Source organism: Mastigoproctus giganteus, chromosome 11 (assembly GCF_048544385.1).
Source record: "Mastigoproctus giganteus isolate SK-2022 chromosome 11, ASM4854438v1, whole genome shotgun sequence".
Taxonomy (NCBI): Eukaryota; Metazoa; Arthropoda; class Arachnida; order Uropygi; family Thelyphonidae; genus Mastigoproctus; species Mastigoproctus giganteus.
The window spans coordinates 73,524,365-73,542,490 of NC_143585.1; the positions used below are offsets into that span (position 1 = coordinate 73,524,365).

Consider the following 18,126-nt stretch of genomic DNA (forward strand, 5'->3'; position numbering starts at 1 on the left):
GTGCTGAGGTTTCTTTACTATTTAATTGGGGGAGGTGCGGACTTTTAGGGTTGTTCACTACTTGGTTTATCTGTTGCATGACTGTCTTTCTACAGAACATTCTGAAGTACAAATTCAACGTCTGTAACAAGTTGTTTCTTGGGCAAATTGTGGGGGTGGGGTTAGATTGTAGTTTAAGCTTTTGGACAGAAGCGAAATTTGGTCACAGGTTAAGAAGCTTTTTTTTTTTTTTTGAGAGATTAGTGATATGGGGCTGGAAAGCTGTGTCGCAAGCTGAGAGTGGTGTTTCGAGGTAATTAGTGTGGAATGTCAGGTATTCGGGATAGCCTTATTAGTTTATTTCTGTGATGGTCTCTAATTTCCAAAGCTAGTGCTTCGTGACAAAAATTTATAGTGGTTTTCAAGGTTGGCCAATTGTTAGGGTGAAGGTATTTTCTTAATTTATTGCAGATGTGTTTGACTTGATGCAGATATTGTTCCTTGACTGAATAACGAGATCTCAGGGCGAGGTTCATGATACCATGTGATGTGGTGTAAGCTAGTTTGTTTATGCCCGTTAAATTTTAGTTGAATTTGACCATAGCAAATTTCGGAGTAATGTTTTGTTTGAGGCAATATTTTAGGAAAGTTATGTGGTGATCCTGGGCTGAATATCTAAGTGTTTATTTGGCATATTTCTGTACCAAGGTAGGCAAGAAATCGCCCATGCTTGCGAGGTTGAAAGGATATGGGTGGAGAGTAAGCGAAGTTTGTGGAATTGTCAAAGGAATTTATAGGAATGTATTTAATTAATAGATAACAGAGCAGCAACAGCTCAAGAAGTTCTATGTTATAAGTAAATTAGTTTAAAAATGGAAGGATTACGTCTATGATGTCTTGCAGAACACTTTGGTGCTGATACTCTCTGTAGTTGAATAACTATACAAATCGATTTATTCCACTCTCTCATAGACAAGATCAGTGATCCAATGTACCACGGGATCGGTGACCCACGGACCCCAAGCCCAACCCCAGAATACGTCGAACCACCACCCCCAATCTTGGGCGAGAGAATACAAAACGTCCATATATTAAAACAGTTTAACGGGTATGGGACCAAATAGATACATAGTGAATGCATGCTTCTAATACTTAGATAAAACTAATATTATTAAGACATAAAAAACATTAAGTTCTCTCATCCCGCTCATTGGCTTGGCTTTGGAACTCTCATTCCATGCGATCAGTTAAGACCATACCTTTCAATTCAACGAAGCAAAAATTTTCAGCATCCAACATGATTACACCAAACTTAATTTTGGAGACACTTGAAATTAAATTGCATCAAAATTCAGTCAATGTATGTCGCCCCTACCCCATCTCTGATTCATGGTCCTTCACGCGCATGTGCCAGGATTGCAACTAATCTCCACACTATAAAATTTCCCCCGCAATACCCGCAGTTTCACTTTCCTGTGATCATGACCCTGGTCGAAAAGCCCTGTACGCTTCAGGGAAGTAACAAAATTCCTTAGTCTCTTAATGTTTCAGAGGAGTCTTAATGTTTTTTGTCTTAATAGGCGTCTCCGTAGCCAGGAGCAGCAGTGCATAGCACATGCTTCTTGATTAGACTGGGGTTCGAGCCCGTGACCACCAAATACGGAGGATGCAGAAAGGTCAGGGAATGACCACCGCATATCCCTGGAGCAATATGGCCTTAGTTGCTAATGCTCCTAAAAACCAAATAACAACAACAATAATGTCTTAATTATATTAGTTTTAAAGTATTAAAAGTATGCATTCACTATGTATCTATTTGGTCCTAACAGTTAAATTGTTTTAAAAATACGGAGGCTTTGTATTCTCTCGCTCAAGATTGGGGTGGTGGTTTGATGTATTCTGGGTCTGCGTGTCCCCGATTCCGTGGTACATTGGATCACCGATCTTGTCTACGAGAGAGTGGAATACAGTAATCGATTTGTATAATTATTCAACTACGGAGAGTATCAGCACTGAAGTGTTCTGCAAGACACCATATAGGTAATTCTTCCATTTTTAAACTAATTTTATACTAAATAAACAACTGTCAAACTAAGAAGGCTATAATATGGAATTGTATTACTTTTTAAAACAAGCAGTTAAGTTTTCATTTAACATGATATTGAATAGGCCTTATGTATAGAAAGAGGCTATTTCTAAAATAAAACATATAGTTTTGTAATTTAATGTTTATAATTTGTTTTTGCATAATTGCCAGTTTTCATATCATTGTTTGGTTTCTTCCAGCTAATAAGTTGGACCCATGTGCAGATGCTTGTAATTCAACAAGGTGACATTAGAACTCATACCAGCTTGTTACATCTCCTAAATATTCAGGATGGAGATGAAGGAAGTTATCAGTGTGTTGTTTTAAATCAGTTTGGAGCAGTGTATTCTACTCGAGCACTTATAACTGTACATGGTAAATAGCTTTTTACATTTTAATCTTTTAAATGGAAGGGAGGGGGATATGATAAGTGCTACATTGTATATATCTTTTCTCTTGTTATTGAATTCACTGAATTTTATATATTACTGCACGTCTGTGAAACTTAAGTGTCTTAACAGTATTGTAGATTTAATTAATACCTTAAAGTTAAATAACACTACTCTGTGATCAGTTGAATGTAAATTTAAGCATCATTGGAGATGGTTATACTCTTCGGTGCTTCATCGAGCTAGAAAAGGCATACAACTCTGTTCCAAGAAAGGAATTATGGAAAGCCCTACAACAGACGTCAATTGATCTAGAACTTGTTGAACTTAGGGAATTATGTGATAACAATGTGGCATTTATTAAAGTTGGACAGTCTCTATCTAACCCAATCTATCTAACAATGGGGCTGAGGCAAGGATGTAGCTTATCACCTTTATTGTTTAATGTTTTCTTGGAATGCACCTTGCAAGAAGGAAAAGAAGCTGTTGTGGAATGGGAGTACCAATTAATGACAGATATTTATGGAATCTCAATTTTGCCAATGATCAAGTCATCATAGCACAAGAAGCTTATGATTTGGAATATGTGTTAAGAAAACTTCATCTTAACCAATCGGGCCTCAATATCATTTTCACAAAAACAGAATTCCTAAACAAAGTGGAGTGTTTAGACGAATTGGAAATTACACAATCTATACATCTAAAATCTGTTGACTTCAAGTATCTTGGCTGTATTATAACTAAGGAAGGACTGGAGAAAGAGGAAGTTAGTACACAAATTCATCAAAGTAGGAAGATTCTTTGGGCCCTCAATACTATCTGGTGGACAACAATATCTCCCTTAGAACGAAAAAACATATCGGACAGTCGTTAATGGAATCGATACTTTGTTACGGATGTGAGGTGTGGACACTGAAAGAGGGTGACAAAAGGAAGCTTAGGGTCCCAGAGATGGACTACCTTTGTTGAAGTGCTAGAGTTTCCAAGCTTGAGAGGATTACAAATGAAGAAATTAGAAGGTGTTTGCACGCAGATGAAGATATTATAGAACGAATTGAAAATAGGAGGCTGAGATGGTTTGGACATCTACACATGAATGAAGAGAGATGGTTTAAAATTTTTATATGAGTGGATACCACAAGGGAAGAGAAGATGAGGACACCCTAGAAAATCGTGGAAGGAGGGTGCAATATCAGCTATGAGAGAGAGAGAATTTGAAAGTTGAAGTTTGCCTAAGTCCAGCGACTTTGGAAAATGGGAACAATAAAGCGACGATCTGTCGCATAAAGTCAAACATTGATAGATTAGAGATGTTTTCCTAATCCCCTTAAGCTTCACCAGACTGTCAATCTCATCCACTCAAGAAGACTTTATTCCAGCAGTTGACAACAGTGTTTGGTAGGATGATTTAATGGCAGTAATCAGGGTATGCTCCTCATCTAACAAAACTTTGATAAATTACAAAGGCTGCTAAATAAAGAATGATCATAATTTTTCATGAGCAACCATACTGCTTGCTGTTTCTAGCTCAGCTGCGGAATTTAAGACCAAACCGAGCTGCATTACATAGCAGCTGTGCATTTGAGTCGTCCGCATGGTGCGACCTTGGCGGTTGATCAGGTTTATCCCTATTCAGTTTTGTCTATGCAACAATGGATGTGACATGTGAGAAGCAGTATGCTGCTCACAAATTTTGTTTCCGTTTCAAGAAAATATCAGCTGAAGAATGTGAAATGTTAAAAGAGGCTTATGGTGAATTTACACTTCCATGTAGCACAGATCACAGGTGATTTAGAATGTTTAAAGATGGATGTGATTCAATCACAAAAGTCCACGTTCCTGGAACTCCAACCACTGCTGTCACCACAGAAACCATAAACACTGCTTCTGTAATCATGAGAGATGATCATCATATAACAGTAGGGATACTGGCAGAGATGTTGAGAATATCAGTAGGAAGCATGCACGGTATTCTCCACTCCCAGAATGCACAAACACGTGTTTGTGCATGTTTACGTGGTGATTTGTCAGGAGCTGAATTGGATGGTTATTGAAGGTAGTGAGGGTCTGTACAAGGTGATGATGGAGGATGAGACATGGTTTCATCATTTTGACCCAGAAAGTAAGCAACAAAGCTCTGTTCGGAAGTTTACATCTTTGCCAACACCAAGAAAGTAAAAGTTGTGGCTTCTGCAGGAAAGGTTACAGTCATCTCTTTTTTGACATTCAAGGAATGGTTTACTAGCATATTGTGCCACATCATACGACTGTTGTGGGATCTTACTACAGAATTGTACTAAACACTTTGTGGGATTGCATGCGTTGCAAATGACTAAAACTGCTTGCAGGTGGGTGGAGGCTGCATCAGGACAATGCAAGACCTCACATTGCTCATACTGTTGTCGAGTACTTAGCCAGAATTAATGTCAGATGTGTTCCTCATTGGCCCTACAGCTCTGATCTTGTGCCCTGCAATTTTTTTTCCCTTCCAAAGTTAAAGGAGTTACATGGAAAACATTTCTAGTTGTTAGAAGTTAGAAGAAGTTGTAAAGACATTGGAGGCGATTCTCAAATACATGTAAAAAAATGGCTTTCACTATGTTTTTGAAGAATGGCAGAAACTTTGGAGTAAATGCATTTCATCAGACTCAGGTACTTTGAAAATGAAAAGGGCCATCCAAATATGGATGATTAATAAAGGTATGTTGTGGAAAGGGGGAAAAAAAAATTCTTTATTGAACAGCTCTCGTAGGAAAAGTGGTAATTGAGGTTTAACATTGATAAATGCAAGAGACTGCATATGAGTTACAGTAATCCCAGAATAACATACCAATTGATTAGTAATACTCAAGATAGTTGAGAATGAAAAAGATGTAGGGATACTTGTAGTCTAACATGGAGCTCTCTGAGGAGTGCAGATGGGCTGCTAAGAGTTCTTGCATTACTGTCAGTGATCCACAGGAATTTTGCCAGCAGGGTCAAGGAGGCATTTATCTTTTTGTATAAGATGGCTATAGTTAGGCTACATTTTGAATACAATTGTTTCTTGCTATAGCATGCTTCACTTAGCACTTGTTTGCTGCAGCACTGTTTTTTGATACCCTCACCCAGAGTTGCACTCTGTTTCCTCAGAATAGCTTTATTTACTCCAACACCTCGAGAGATGTTACCCATTAGGAGGTGTTTGTGTGCTGAGAGACCTGTCAAAAAAAAATGTTTAATGCTTTTCAGTTCAATTTTTCAAATCAGCCACCCAATCGATTGCAATTCACAGTACTTGTCTTCGAAGAGATGTTCTTTGATTTAATTTTAACTGATATTGTAATTAATGAGGAACTGACAACCAAACTGGAAATGCTGTAAAGTATTTCTGTTTATGATGAGAAATTTTGAAAAATGACTGTTATTATCCAAAAGTTATTTTTCATGTCTGTGGATAATTTGCATTTCTGTGCTAATTTTCTGTAGTTGTTTGTACTATCACAAGTTTTCTATGTCCATGATGTAAAACACCATGGTCATTCAATGCCATAGGTGGAAAATATATCAAAGCAGTCATGGCACCCTTTCTTGCATGTTGAAAAATATATATGCTTTATACATCAACTCGCCCAGTGGTGTTATAAAAGGGAGCACCTGCTCAGGGGATTCTAATTAGCTAAAGTTTATTGAAATATTATTTATAAAACTTCTCTTTAGGAACTGTTGTTGTTGACAAGGAGTTGCTTTGAAGTTCACAGTATTTGGTAGCGTTGCTCAGCAGTGCTCTTTTCAGTTTTGTTTTGGTTTACGTGCGTTTTGTATCCGCATGATTGATTTTAGTTTACCCTGTAGATAGTTTCATTCTCTCTTTTTGTAAGATATCTTCAGAGAAATCAAATACTAATAATATGAAGAAGGTTAAGAAGAATCTTGGAAAAATTTTATATTGGAAACTAAATCGGACATTTTAAAAATACTGGATTTGGATGATTGCTAGATTTACACTACATTTAATGGTTTTGAGCAATATGAAAATCAGTAATATCGTAAACTGCTACTGTAAATAATGTAGTACAGTTACACATTTGAGGTTCTGTAATTTTAGGGTATGCTTTCTTGCATTTTATTGAATATATTTTGTTTATGTTTTATCACATAATTTATGTATTTCAAGTTTATATTTAAAGCTTTAAATGTTCCTGCTACATTTAATATTTGTTTTACAAAGAAATGATGCCTTACGACCAGCCAAACATTGGTTATAACAATCCATTTAAAATTATTTATATTATATTCTATGGATAAATCTCTTCTGCTTTATGCAGATTCACTTAGTGTCTGTTTTTATGGTCCCAATTAACGGTGCTGAGCAGAGGATGCTTGCATACAAGTTTGGTTGCCTCATTTCAAGAAGGATGTTTATCTATTAGAAAAGGTGTAGAAAAGAGCAGCAAGGCGTGAGGGATTCAAAAGGATACTTTTACCAAGAAAGAATTGAGTTCTGCAGTATTCAGTGTATGAAAATTTGGCACATGTGAGAAGTCTTGCAGTGTTGGGCTTTAAATGGATTGAGTAAACAAATTCTGATGGCATTCTTATGCTTTCTCATTTTGAATACAATTTTCAAAATGAGAAAAAAACCGCTGCTATAGTGCAGTTCACTCAGCACTTGTTTGCTATAGCAGTATTTTTCAGAGAGTATGCACAAGGGGACATAAATTTAAATTGACAAAGTATGGTTGTAGGATAGATGTGTGAAAAATATTTTTCAGTCAGAGTACTTGATTCTTGGAACAAACTTCCATCTTCAACACATGAATGGTAGTAGGTAATTTGAATAAATTTAAAGAAAGATTAGCCAAGTTATTAGAAGGGATGGGATGATGAAGTGACTTTTTTTTTTTTTTTTTTTTTTTTTAATAAGCTTGTTCTTTGAATTATTTTTCCTATTAATACTAATACCAGCAAATCTCCCCACAGGTTAGCTTCCTGAGGTCTAGTCTGTTTGTTTTCCCAGTAGTTTATACTCCTTCCTCTGGTTTTTGTATCCAATTTCAGTGTGAAAAATTCTGCTGTAAGTTTTTCTCCCTCTTTTCAGCACCTTTTACACCTCAATCAGATCTCTGCCCTTCCAAAGTTGGGTGCTTTGTTTCCAAGCTTCTGTAACCTGCATTTCTTTTAACTCCCTTTATATGATGCCCCTTTTCTGTTCTCACCAGATAAGGCATCCAACTTTTCTCCTTTTGAAGAAGTTAGTATTAGTATTAATAGTGGCAAATTATGCAAGAAAGCAAGCTTATACAGCATTTTTTCCCCCCGAAGGGTTAAAAAAAAAAGAAAGGGGAAAAAAAAAAAAAAAAAACATTTCACTTATCCATTCCATCCAATAGTTTGTGTAGTTCTTCCTTGAATTTATTCAGACTATCTACTTCCACAACAATGGATGTAAGCTTGTTCCAGCAAACAACCACCCACTTGCTGAAGGCAAACTTCTGCACAACTATTCTGTAACTGTCCTTCCTCAATTTGAATTTATGCCCCCTCATTTGCATAGTCTGAGCAATGTCTTTGTCTCAGGGCCCGAATATGAATGCAGTATTCCCCAGTGCAGTTTCACCATGGAATTGTGTAATGGAACTATAATCTCCTCCTCCATAGATATCAAGTACAGTAAATCATTGATAGGTGCCTCCGTAGCCAGGTGGGCAGGAGCAGCAGTGCATAGCACGTGCTTCTTGATTAGACCGGGGTTCGAGCCTGTGACCACCAAATACGGAGGATGCGGAAAGGTCAGGGAATGACCACTGCATATCCCCGGAGCAATATGGCCTTAGTTGCTAATGCTCCTAAAAAACCAAATAACAACAGCAACAACAAATCATTGATAAGACACTATGTGCTCCTTCCTGGCCATTTGCTCACACTGTATGCTAACCATCGTGTCTGCTTGTATCAAAACGCTTAAGTCTCTTTCCTCATTTACACCCTTCAGCTCTACCGTACCTAGTGTATAAGTGACCTCAATTTGTTATTTCCCAAATGTAGGACATTTATTATTAAATTGACAGTATATCAGATTTTTCATTATATAAGCTGTATGCATAATGGTGGACTTCTTTTTTCTGTATCTGTGTTAACATTAGTACCAGTTACAGGTAACACTCTAATGATATCATTGCTAATAATCTGCTCCTCTTAATTGTTTATTTTACTAATTGCCCAGTGGACAATTTATTATTAATAGCCCCTACCACTCAGTATTGTACGTTCCTTCATTTGCTTATAGAACACCAATGATTTGCCTTGGCATGTACTCCCCGAGATAATAGCAGTATTCCTCTGCTATTTAATCCATTTTGAATAATGTAAATAGCAGAGGGATTGAGTCATTTTAGTTTGTTTGTTTGAAGCCTGAGAGCACTGCCATCTGATCCCATTAGAGTGATTCATTGACTCATCTTTTCAGCTACAAGCCATTTTCAGTACACTCTTAATACTGTTGTGCACAACCATTTCACTATGCTTGCTTCTTGCAATAATAATGACACACACCCTCTAGGCTTTGGCCATAATTCCACATTCAGAATTGGTTAAATCACACATATTGGCCATTTTACTATCATAAATGACTGTTGATGATGTCAGTTGTCTGTCTGTATTTAGCCATAGAGATGCAACACTGGCATGACAGCTTACTTGATTCATGTGGAGGAGTGGTATTCTGATAAATTGCCCACTGACTGGATACATATTGTCAGAAAAGAGTAGGTATCCGACTATTATATTGTTTCATGTTTCATTGTTTTTCAGTGTTCCCGTTATTTACCAAAATACCATATGATATCACAGTAAAGGCTGGAAGTACAGCAAGGCTAGAATGTGGTGCAAGAGGACAGCCTAATCCTGAAGTAGCTTGGCAGAAAGATGGTGGGGATGATTTTCCAGCTGCTAGAGAGAGAAGGATGCATGTTATGCCAACAGATGATGTCTTCTTTATTGTTAATGTAAAGGCTAATGATATGGGGGTATACAGTTGTACAGCTAAAAATGCAGCAGGTATCATTGTTGCTAATGCTACAGTTACTGTGTTTGGTAAGCCATGGTGTTTTTTATATTTTCTACACGTGTAATAATTATAAGTTGTATTTGGCATTTCATATTTTATAAAATATATTACTTCAGCACTTTTATTTAGTGATGGGCATAATTGAGAGGTTATAATCAAATAATTGATTGACTCGTAATCAAAATAATCAATTATGGGTGTTTGATAATTGAATAGAACGGCATAATTGGAAATGTGTCTGATGCGTGCGCGCGCGCACACACACACACACACACACACACACACACACACACACACACACACACACACACACACACACACACACACACACAGTCAGTCAGTCATGGTATAAGGCAAAACTTAAGCTTAGTTTTGATAACATTAGTTCTGATATGGTGAAAGAGGCCTATGCGCTCCGGATTCATATTATTAAAACGAGAATTATAGTTCCTCAGAGCGGTTTAATACTTAGAACATACATACAAAGAACGGTTTAATATACAAAAAGCTTTCGGCTGAGTAGACAGCCTTCTTCAGTTAAACAGAAAAATATATTAAATGACAGTTAGAATGGAGATGTGCACTGCCAAACTGGTGCGTGAGGCGTGTGGCTAATTGTTTGAGGTTGAAGTTTGTGGCTGTGATGTATGGGTGACGCGGCCAGCGTTTGTCTATGGACAGAATTATTGCTTCTGTGATGGGGTTAACTTGACAACCACTGTTCCTGTTCAAAGAGGTATCCGAGCATTTTATGTTTAACGATTCCAACCAGGTGCGCCGTAGGTAATGGTGGGACCTGTCCACAACCACGACATCGCGGTGTGGGTCAATGTCGTGGTGGGTTGTCCAGACGTGCTCGGCAATAGCTGAGTGTTCCACATCTGCCAAACGGATCGCCCTTTTATGTTCTGAGAGGCGTTTCTCGAGCCGACGTCCAGTCTCTCCAAAGTAGCAGCTAGTGCAGTCATGGCAAGCGATGCGATAGACCAAACCGCTCTGCAGAAGGGTGGGGACAGGTGTTTTCACGTTGGAAATGAGAGATCATAGTTTCCTCCCTGGGAGTTGGAGAGAACGTAGTTTCCTGCCTGGGAGTTGGATGTAACATCCAACTCCCAGGCAGGAAACCAACTACGTTCTCTCATTTGGAAATGAGAGATCATAGTTTCCTCCCTGGGAGTTGGAGAGAACGTAGTTTCCTGCCTGGGAGTTGGATGTAACATCCAACTCCCAGGCAGGAAACCAACTACGTTCTCTCATTTCCAACGTGAAAACACCTGTCCCCACCCTTCTGCAGAGTGGTTTGGTCTATCGCATCTCTTGCCGTGACTGCACTAGCTGCTACTTTGGAGAGACTGGACGTCGGCTCGAGAAACGCCTCTCAGAACATAAAAGGGCGATCTGTTTGGCAGATGTGGAACACTCAGCTATTGCCGAGCACGTCTGGACAACCCACCACGACATTGACCCACACCGCGATGTCGTGGTTGTGGACAGGTCCCACCATTACCTACGGCGCACCTGATTGGAATCGTTAAACATAAAATGCTCGGATACCTCTTTGAACAGGAACAGTGGTTGTCAAGTTAACCCCATCACAGAAGCAATAATTCTGTCCATAGACAAAAGCTGGCCACGTCACCACCATACATCACAGCCACAAACTTCAACCTCAAACAATTAGCCACGCGCCTCACGCACCAGTTTGGCAGTGCACATCTCCATTCTAACTGTCATTTAATATATTTTTCTGTTTAACTGAAGAAGGCTGTCTACTCAGCCGAAAGCTTTTTGTATATTAAACCGTTCTTTGTATGTATGTTCTAAGTATTAAACCGCTCTGAGGAACTATAATTCCCGTTTTAATAACATTAGTTCTGTCTATTTGTATAACTGGCTTTTCTTACTTTTTTTTTTTTTTAATTTGATTATGCCCATCACTACTGTCATTTAGCAGAAAGGCAAAATGAGTCACACAAGCAGATCTTGGTTTGTTTGTGTTTATCCCTAAACTTTTTGATAAAGGATAGAAATAGTTTAAATTTGGCACTTTGCAATGCCATTCATTATTTTAACATTACAAGAGATACAATTATGAATAATATATTAATTTTTAAATTAAAATTACAGTGTTTTTTTTTATAAAAACAACCAAACTAACCTCATGAATTATATCACATTTCCCAAGGTAACGGAATGCATTGTATACCAAGGTTTGTCTACTGGCAACAATAAAACATTTTAAAAATTATAATGTAATAAAAAAAATGATACCATTATAATTTGTAAAATAGTGTTTCAATGTTGCCAGTAGATGAGTTTGGTCATATGATGTGATGTGCTTTATGTTACCTTGAGAAATTTTTAATGTTTAGTTTGTGTGTTATAAGTTTGTGAGTTAGTATTAATCTAGCTGCCAACTCTCTAGATTTACAGTGGAAAATCCATCTGTTTTACTGAATTTGACCCTTTTCCTGTCTCGCCATCATAATGTAATTGGTCACAGAGTTTCTCTATCTTTTTATTTTTGCAAGAAAAATAGTAAAATTATGTTAAAGGTGGTGTTTAATGAGTTTTTCTTGTTTGTTAATGAATTGGCTTCAGGTGTGCTAGTTTACATTGCAAACTAGAGATGTAAGATAAATTCTGCTAATGAGGCTATCTGAATGTGAAACTTTTTTGGAAACCACTAAGCAGAACTTTCTTTATTGCTTAAAAATTATTATTATTTTTTTATTACTTTTGGTTTAAAATTAGTAGTGTAGCAATTATTTGTGATTCTCTGATTAAGTTGGTGAATTTGTTAGTTACTTGGCCTTTGTAATTGCCCTAAAAAACCACACTACTTCTGTCACCATTGTGTTGTATCAATAAGAACGTTTGAATTTTGCTGCCATTGTTATAGTATTGATATAGGCGATACTTGGAGGTTTATATGTAGCTTTGTAGCAGTGTAATCAGTATCAAAAGAGGCCTATAAACTGTAATTCATAGCAATACAAATGTGTTTTAATAATGCGATTTTATCATATAGTATCTAGCGTACTATACTAATATTCCTAGAGCTTTTGTATTGGTAAGTTCGTGTGAATATTGTCTCATGTAATTAGTAGTGGAATTGTAGTGTTTTTATTGTGGTAAATAATTAGCATGTAAGTTTTAACCATGTGGGTTGGTTTTTTTTTTTTTTTTAGCTAAGAAATTTTATTTCTAGTAAGGCTATAACTACTTCAAAACTCTACTAATGTGACACTATAGCATAATATGTATAAAGTAAACTTGATAACGCAATACTTATTATTGCATTTAGGTATCTGCTGGTTTAGTGTAATATCAAGTTAAATTGAAATTAAACAGAAATCATGCCTCAGACAAGAGCAGCAAAGCAACGGGTTCAAAGTAGTGGGAGTGTTGTAGCTTGGGAGAGAACTGAAGGGAGCGATTCTCCTATGGTTCACAGCCTTACAAAATGTGCTACTTGTGTTGTGTTTGTGGACCTCTCTAGAATGGGACATGATATATCCAAGGAAAATATCTTTTGTGCATTTGGTGCAAAGAGTATGAGGGAATTAGGTGCAAACTCAGCATTCTGATGGGTGTTTATTAGAGCTTGAAGAACAGGGTGAATGTCCTTGAAGGAATTAAAATAGGGACCCATCAAGCTCTCAGCTGCCCTGCTGAATGGCAGAGCCTTCACTTGTGCATCAGCCAACAAAACAGCAATCCCTAAGGCAGAATGCACTGGTCCCACAGTAGGTAATTATTGTTAGTGGCTCTATTGGGGAAACAGGAAATATATTGTGCAAAAAGAATAGGTGGAATAGGACTAGGTCATGTCTGCCAGGGGCAAAAGTAGATGATGTTGTAGAGCAGGTATCATCTTTTAAGGGCACTAAAGGTGTATTGTTGTACATGTGTGTACTAATGCAATTAAGAATAGGAGATCTGAGGAGATGTAGTTAAAAAAAAGTACAGGGGAATGTTGGGAAAAAGTCATGGGTTAGGACTAAATTTGAAGGTGCTCTGCATTCCTGCCCAGAAACGACAGGAGGGAGTACATGTTGAGAGCTTTGTCAATCAATTCGGTTCTGGAGAGATTGTGCAAAGTGCATGGAATAAATTTTTCAGTGTGGTTTGTACTTGTTAACGAGAGAGAGAGAGACTGTTTTCACAGGGATTGGGGTACACTTAAATAGAAGGAGTGCAAGACTATCTGGTAATGCTATCCAAGCATTGTTAGGTTGTCGGAAAAGTCATAGTGTGTGGGGATACACAAACTAATGGATTAACTAGTGCGAGCCACAGGCAGAGGTGAAAGTGATTCTTGCACAGTTTCTATTGGAACATGTAACATACTGAAAAGCAAGGTTTGGGGATTTCCAGCCCTGCTGTGGGTCATCATGAAACAAGTAAATACATGAGCTGTGTTGGTGTAAGAACAGGTGCATATATACATGCGTAAGAACAGGTGCATATATACATGCATGTACACTTAATGTTAGTGTACATGCATATATACATGCATGTACACTAACATTAAGAGCATAATAAATAAATTTGAAGTACTGAAGTCATCAAATGCAGACATTTTGGGGATATTGGAGATATGGTGTCACTCAAACGTAAGGGATGCAGAATTTGAATATGGGGAGTAAAGTGTGTGTACAGAAAGGACAGCAGGAGGGTGGGAATATTTTTTAGTTAAGAAGCATATTAAATCTAAGGCAAGTGCATCCAGTTAACATGGGTGATCAGTGCAATGTTGAGTTAGTTTGGCATGATAAACACTGGAAGAAAAAAAAAAAAAAAAAAAAAAAAAAGAGAGAGCAGGAGTGTATTATAGGTCTAATGATTGTGATGAGTATAACAAACAACTATACAGAGAAAAGAGTGGGCCAGTAATTAGAATGTCTTACAATGGGGGATTTAACTTTCCAGATATTGACTGGAACTTGTGAGTTGGTCACTCACACACTGACAAGACTTTTGTGGATTTATTGGATGACTGCTTTCTATAGCAGCATGTTAGAGAGGTGATAAGAGGAAGAAATATTCTTGATCTGATTATCAGTAGCCATTCTTCATGAATTACGAACCTGTAGGTAAAATACCTCTGGGTTGCAGTGATTACACTGTGCTGATATGGGATTTACTTAAAGGCATAATTAATGTCAAGGATAAAAGGAAACACTTGCTTTCTTAAGGGAGACTATAATGGTGTCACTCAGTTTTAAAATTTGATGCAGCAGGCACCAACTAATGATGCTACCAACAGCAATTCTAAATGGGAAGCATTCAGAGAAGTAACTGTAGAAGCTACTAGGCTTTTCATGCCAACTAAGAAATACTGTTGAAGGCTTAGACCTAAATGGATGTCAGATGAACTGATGAGACTTTTTGGCAGAGAATAAAAATGCACAGGATGCATATAAATTATCAGGTTATGTATAAGCCTACGTGAGATATAAAATAGTCTGTAATAAAATCACAAAAGAAGTTAGGAAAGCTAAGACAGATTATGAGAAGTCGATGTCAAAGAATGCCAAGAAAAGCAGCAAAGAATTGTTTACTTATATTATCAGTAGAAGGAAGTGGGTGAATTACATTGGGCTACTTGATGTTCATGGGTTAACTGTTGATGACCCTGCTCAGGTTGCTGACAAACTGAATAGGTATTTTGCATCTACATTCACGTGAGGAATTCTTTAAATGATTTTTTGATAACTGAGAATAAAGTGGAAGAGGAATTGTTGATGCTTAACATAAAAAAAGCCACCTAAGATTGATGGGATCCATCCAATTATATTAAGGGAGACAGCAAAGGAGGGAAGCATACCCTTAGCCATAATTATTAGAGCATCTTTAGATCAGGGGCGGTCCCTACAGACTGGCGATGTGAAAATGTATTCTCAATTTATAAAAGGGGATGAAAAGGTGACACGTGTAATTGTAGACCTGTTAGCTTCTAGTTCAGGGAAAATAATGGAGTCTCTGGTTAAAGAAATAATGCAGGTCCATCAAGACAGGAATACAGTTATACTGCAGTTACAGCATGGATTTGTTAAGGGCCAATCTTATCTGACAAATCTGATTGGATATGATGACGCAGTAACAATGGAACTGGATACAAAAAATAATTTTTATATCATAAAAATTAGATTTCAGGAAAGTTTCTGATATTGTTGCACATAAAAGACTGCTGTACAAATTGGAGCAGTGTGGCAAGAAGGATATGTTACTGCTCTGGATAAAGTGATGGTTGAGTGACATGCAAGGAAAAGATTAGGAAGTCAAAGAAATGCGGTGTATGGAACAAGTAATGATCATCCCATCATTACTTGTTCCATATAAGCGTGTCAACCATGTCAGTGGTTGACATGTTTATATGGATGCTAAAGAGCATCCATAAGAACCTATCAACTATAGGGCTCCCAGAGAACACTTACATAGCACTCCAGAAAGCCGCAATCCTGAACACCTGTAAGATAGTATGAGAGTTACTTTGCCAACAATAATAATAGTAACTGGACACAACCAACCACCCCATGCACTTAGTACCAGTACATCCATAACATCCAAGAATAGATAACATCCACAACTACTGGTATAAGAAGTTCAGCTGCACACAGACACATAGCAGAGCAGTTCACCCAGATAATAATGCACCCTGACACAATCCCAGAGTCTCTGACTCAAGGAATCACCTACCTGAAGGCTAAGGACAAAGATACCTCAAACCTGGCAAAGTGTAGACCTGTCTACCAACAATGTTCATGTTGGTAGACAGGTCAATGTTCAGATACCGACCAGCTGCATAACTAAAGAGATATCAGACCACTTGGAGAGCCAAAACATCATGGCTGAGCAGCAGAGGGTATTTAAGCAGATGAACAAAGGATGCAAGGAGCAACTGACCATTGAAACTGCAATTATGGAGCAAGCCTACAAGAAGCACTGCAACCTGTACATAGACTACCACAAGGCCTTAGACTCTGTGCCCCATAGCTGGCTGATACAGACTGAAGATCTACAAAGTAATGTCGACACTGACACACTTCCTAGAAGCAGCCATGGTAAAATGGTTAAGAACATCATGACTAGACTGATATGGCGCCTCCGTAGCCAGGTGGGAAGGAGCAGCAGTGCGTAGCACAGGCTTCTTGATTAGACCGGGTTCGAGCCCGTCACCACTAAATACGGAGGATGCGGAAAGGTCAGGGAATGACCACCGCATATCACGGAGCAATATGGCCTTAGTTGCTAATGCTCCTAAAAAAAAAAACTGATACCCATCAGAAGAGGAATCTTTCAGGGAGATGCTCTAATTCCACTATGGTTCTGTTTAGCTCTCAAGCACTATGTGCCATATTCAGTAACAGCTAGTACAAATATACCCTAAAAGAAGGGAGGAAGAGCCTGTACACCCTCTCTCTCTCTCTCTCTCTCTCACCTGTCGTACATGGATGACATCAACTCTATCTGCAACTGAGAATCAACTCCAACATCTACTCCGGATCAACGAAGAATTCAGCAATGATATCAGGATGGAATTTGGCTTAGACAAATGCAAGACCCATGGATTACGTCAAGGACATCTAGTTGGACAAAACTACCAGCTGAAGAGATTGAAGCCATGAAAGAGGGAGAGACATACAAATATCTGTAGGTGATGCAGGCCTGCCAGTTAAAACACAAGGAGCAGGGCTGGTGCTATCATTAGGCCAACTAGGCAGTCGCTTAGGGTGCATTACTGACCTCAGCCTATACTTCCCTTGGAGTTTTGGGGGCGCTGACTTCATGATTTACCTGCGGTGCCAGTTGCTGGTGGCTAATCTAGCAACACCCCTGACAAGGAGATCAAGGCCCACTTGACTGAGAAATAAATAAATAAATTTTCTGTTTATACTACAGCACGACAACCAAGTCAGTAGAGTTTACAATAAATCGTCAATACAAATATTTATCATATTTAGTAGTCACGGGCTTGAACCCCGGTCCACTCAAGGAACATGTGCTATGCACTCTCGCTCCTGACCACTTGGCTACGTAAATACCATCAGAGACTGAAAACCCCGATAAAATCAAAGCTGAATGGCGGAACATGGTCACAGTCATAAACATTTTTGCACTCCCGGTACTAATGTACTGTTTTGGAATCGTAGATTGGACCAACACCAAGCTGGAGGAGATTATGAGATCGACCAGGATAATGATGACTGAACAAGAGATGGTGATTAAGAACCTATGGGATTATTTCCAGGAAAACATAGCACCAACCTATCAAGCCATAAGAAAGATAGACAAACAGCACACAACATTTAACCTCAATAAGGACTACACAGACAGTCAGAAGATACAAAGACAGAAAGATGGGTGAAGAAGACCCCCCATGGCAGACGCTACAATGACCTCCACCAAGACTACACAGATAAGATGGCTTCCAATGCTTGTCTCATGAACGGAAGGCTCTTCCTCGAGACCGAAGGATTCATGCTCACAATCCAAGACCAGGTAATCAACATCAGGAACTACAGGAAATACATTGCCTAGGACCCTGGAATAACAGATGACACATCATTGATGTGACCTGTCTCCAGAAACAATCCAGCATACCGCCACAGGATTCA

General features: G+C 38.3%; 1 protein-coding gene across 1 annotated transcript in view; it reads left to right on the plus strand.

Annotated features, from left to right (window-relative positions):
- The window catches only part of LOC150078125 (uncharacterized), a 281,371-nt gene that overhangs the window by 207,519 nt on the left and 55,726 nt on the right, over nucleotides 1–18,126 (plus strand). The window contains exons 14-15 of the mRNA XM_090384470.1: nucleotides 2,266–2,440; nucleotides 9,247–9,528. Coding sequence (XP_090240596.1) covers nucleotides 2,266–2,440; nucleotides 9,247–9,528 — 457 coding nt within the window. The remainder of the gene's footprint in view (nucleotides 1–2,265; nucleotides 2,441–9,246; nucleotides 9,529–18,126) is intronic.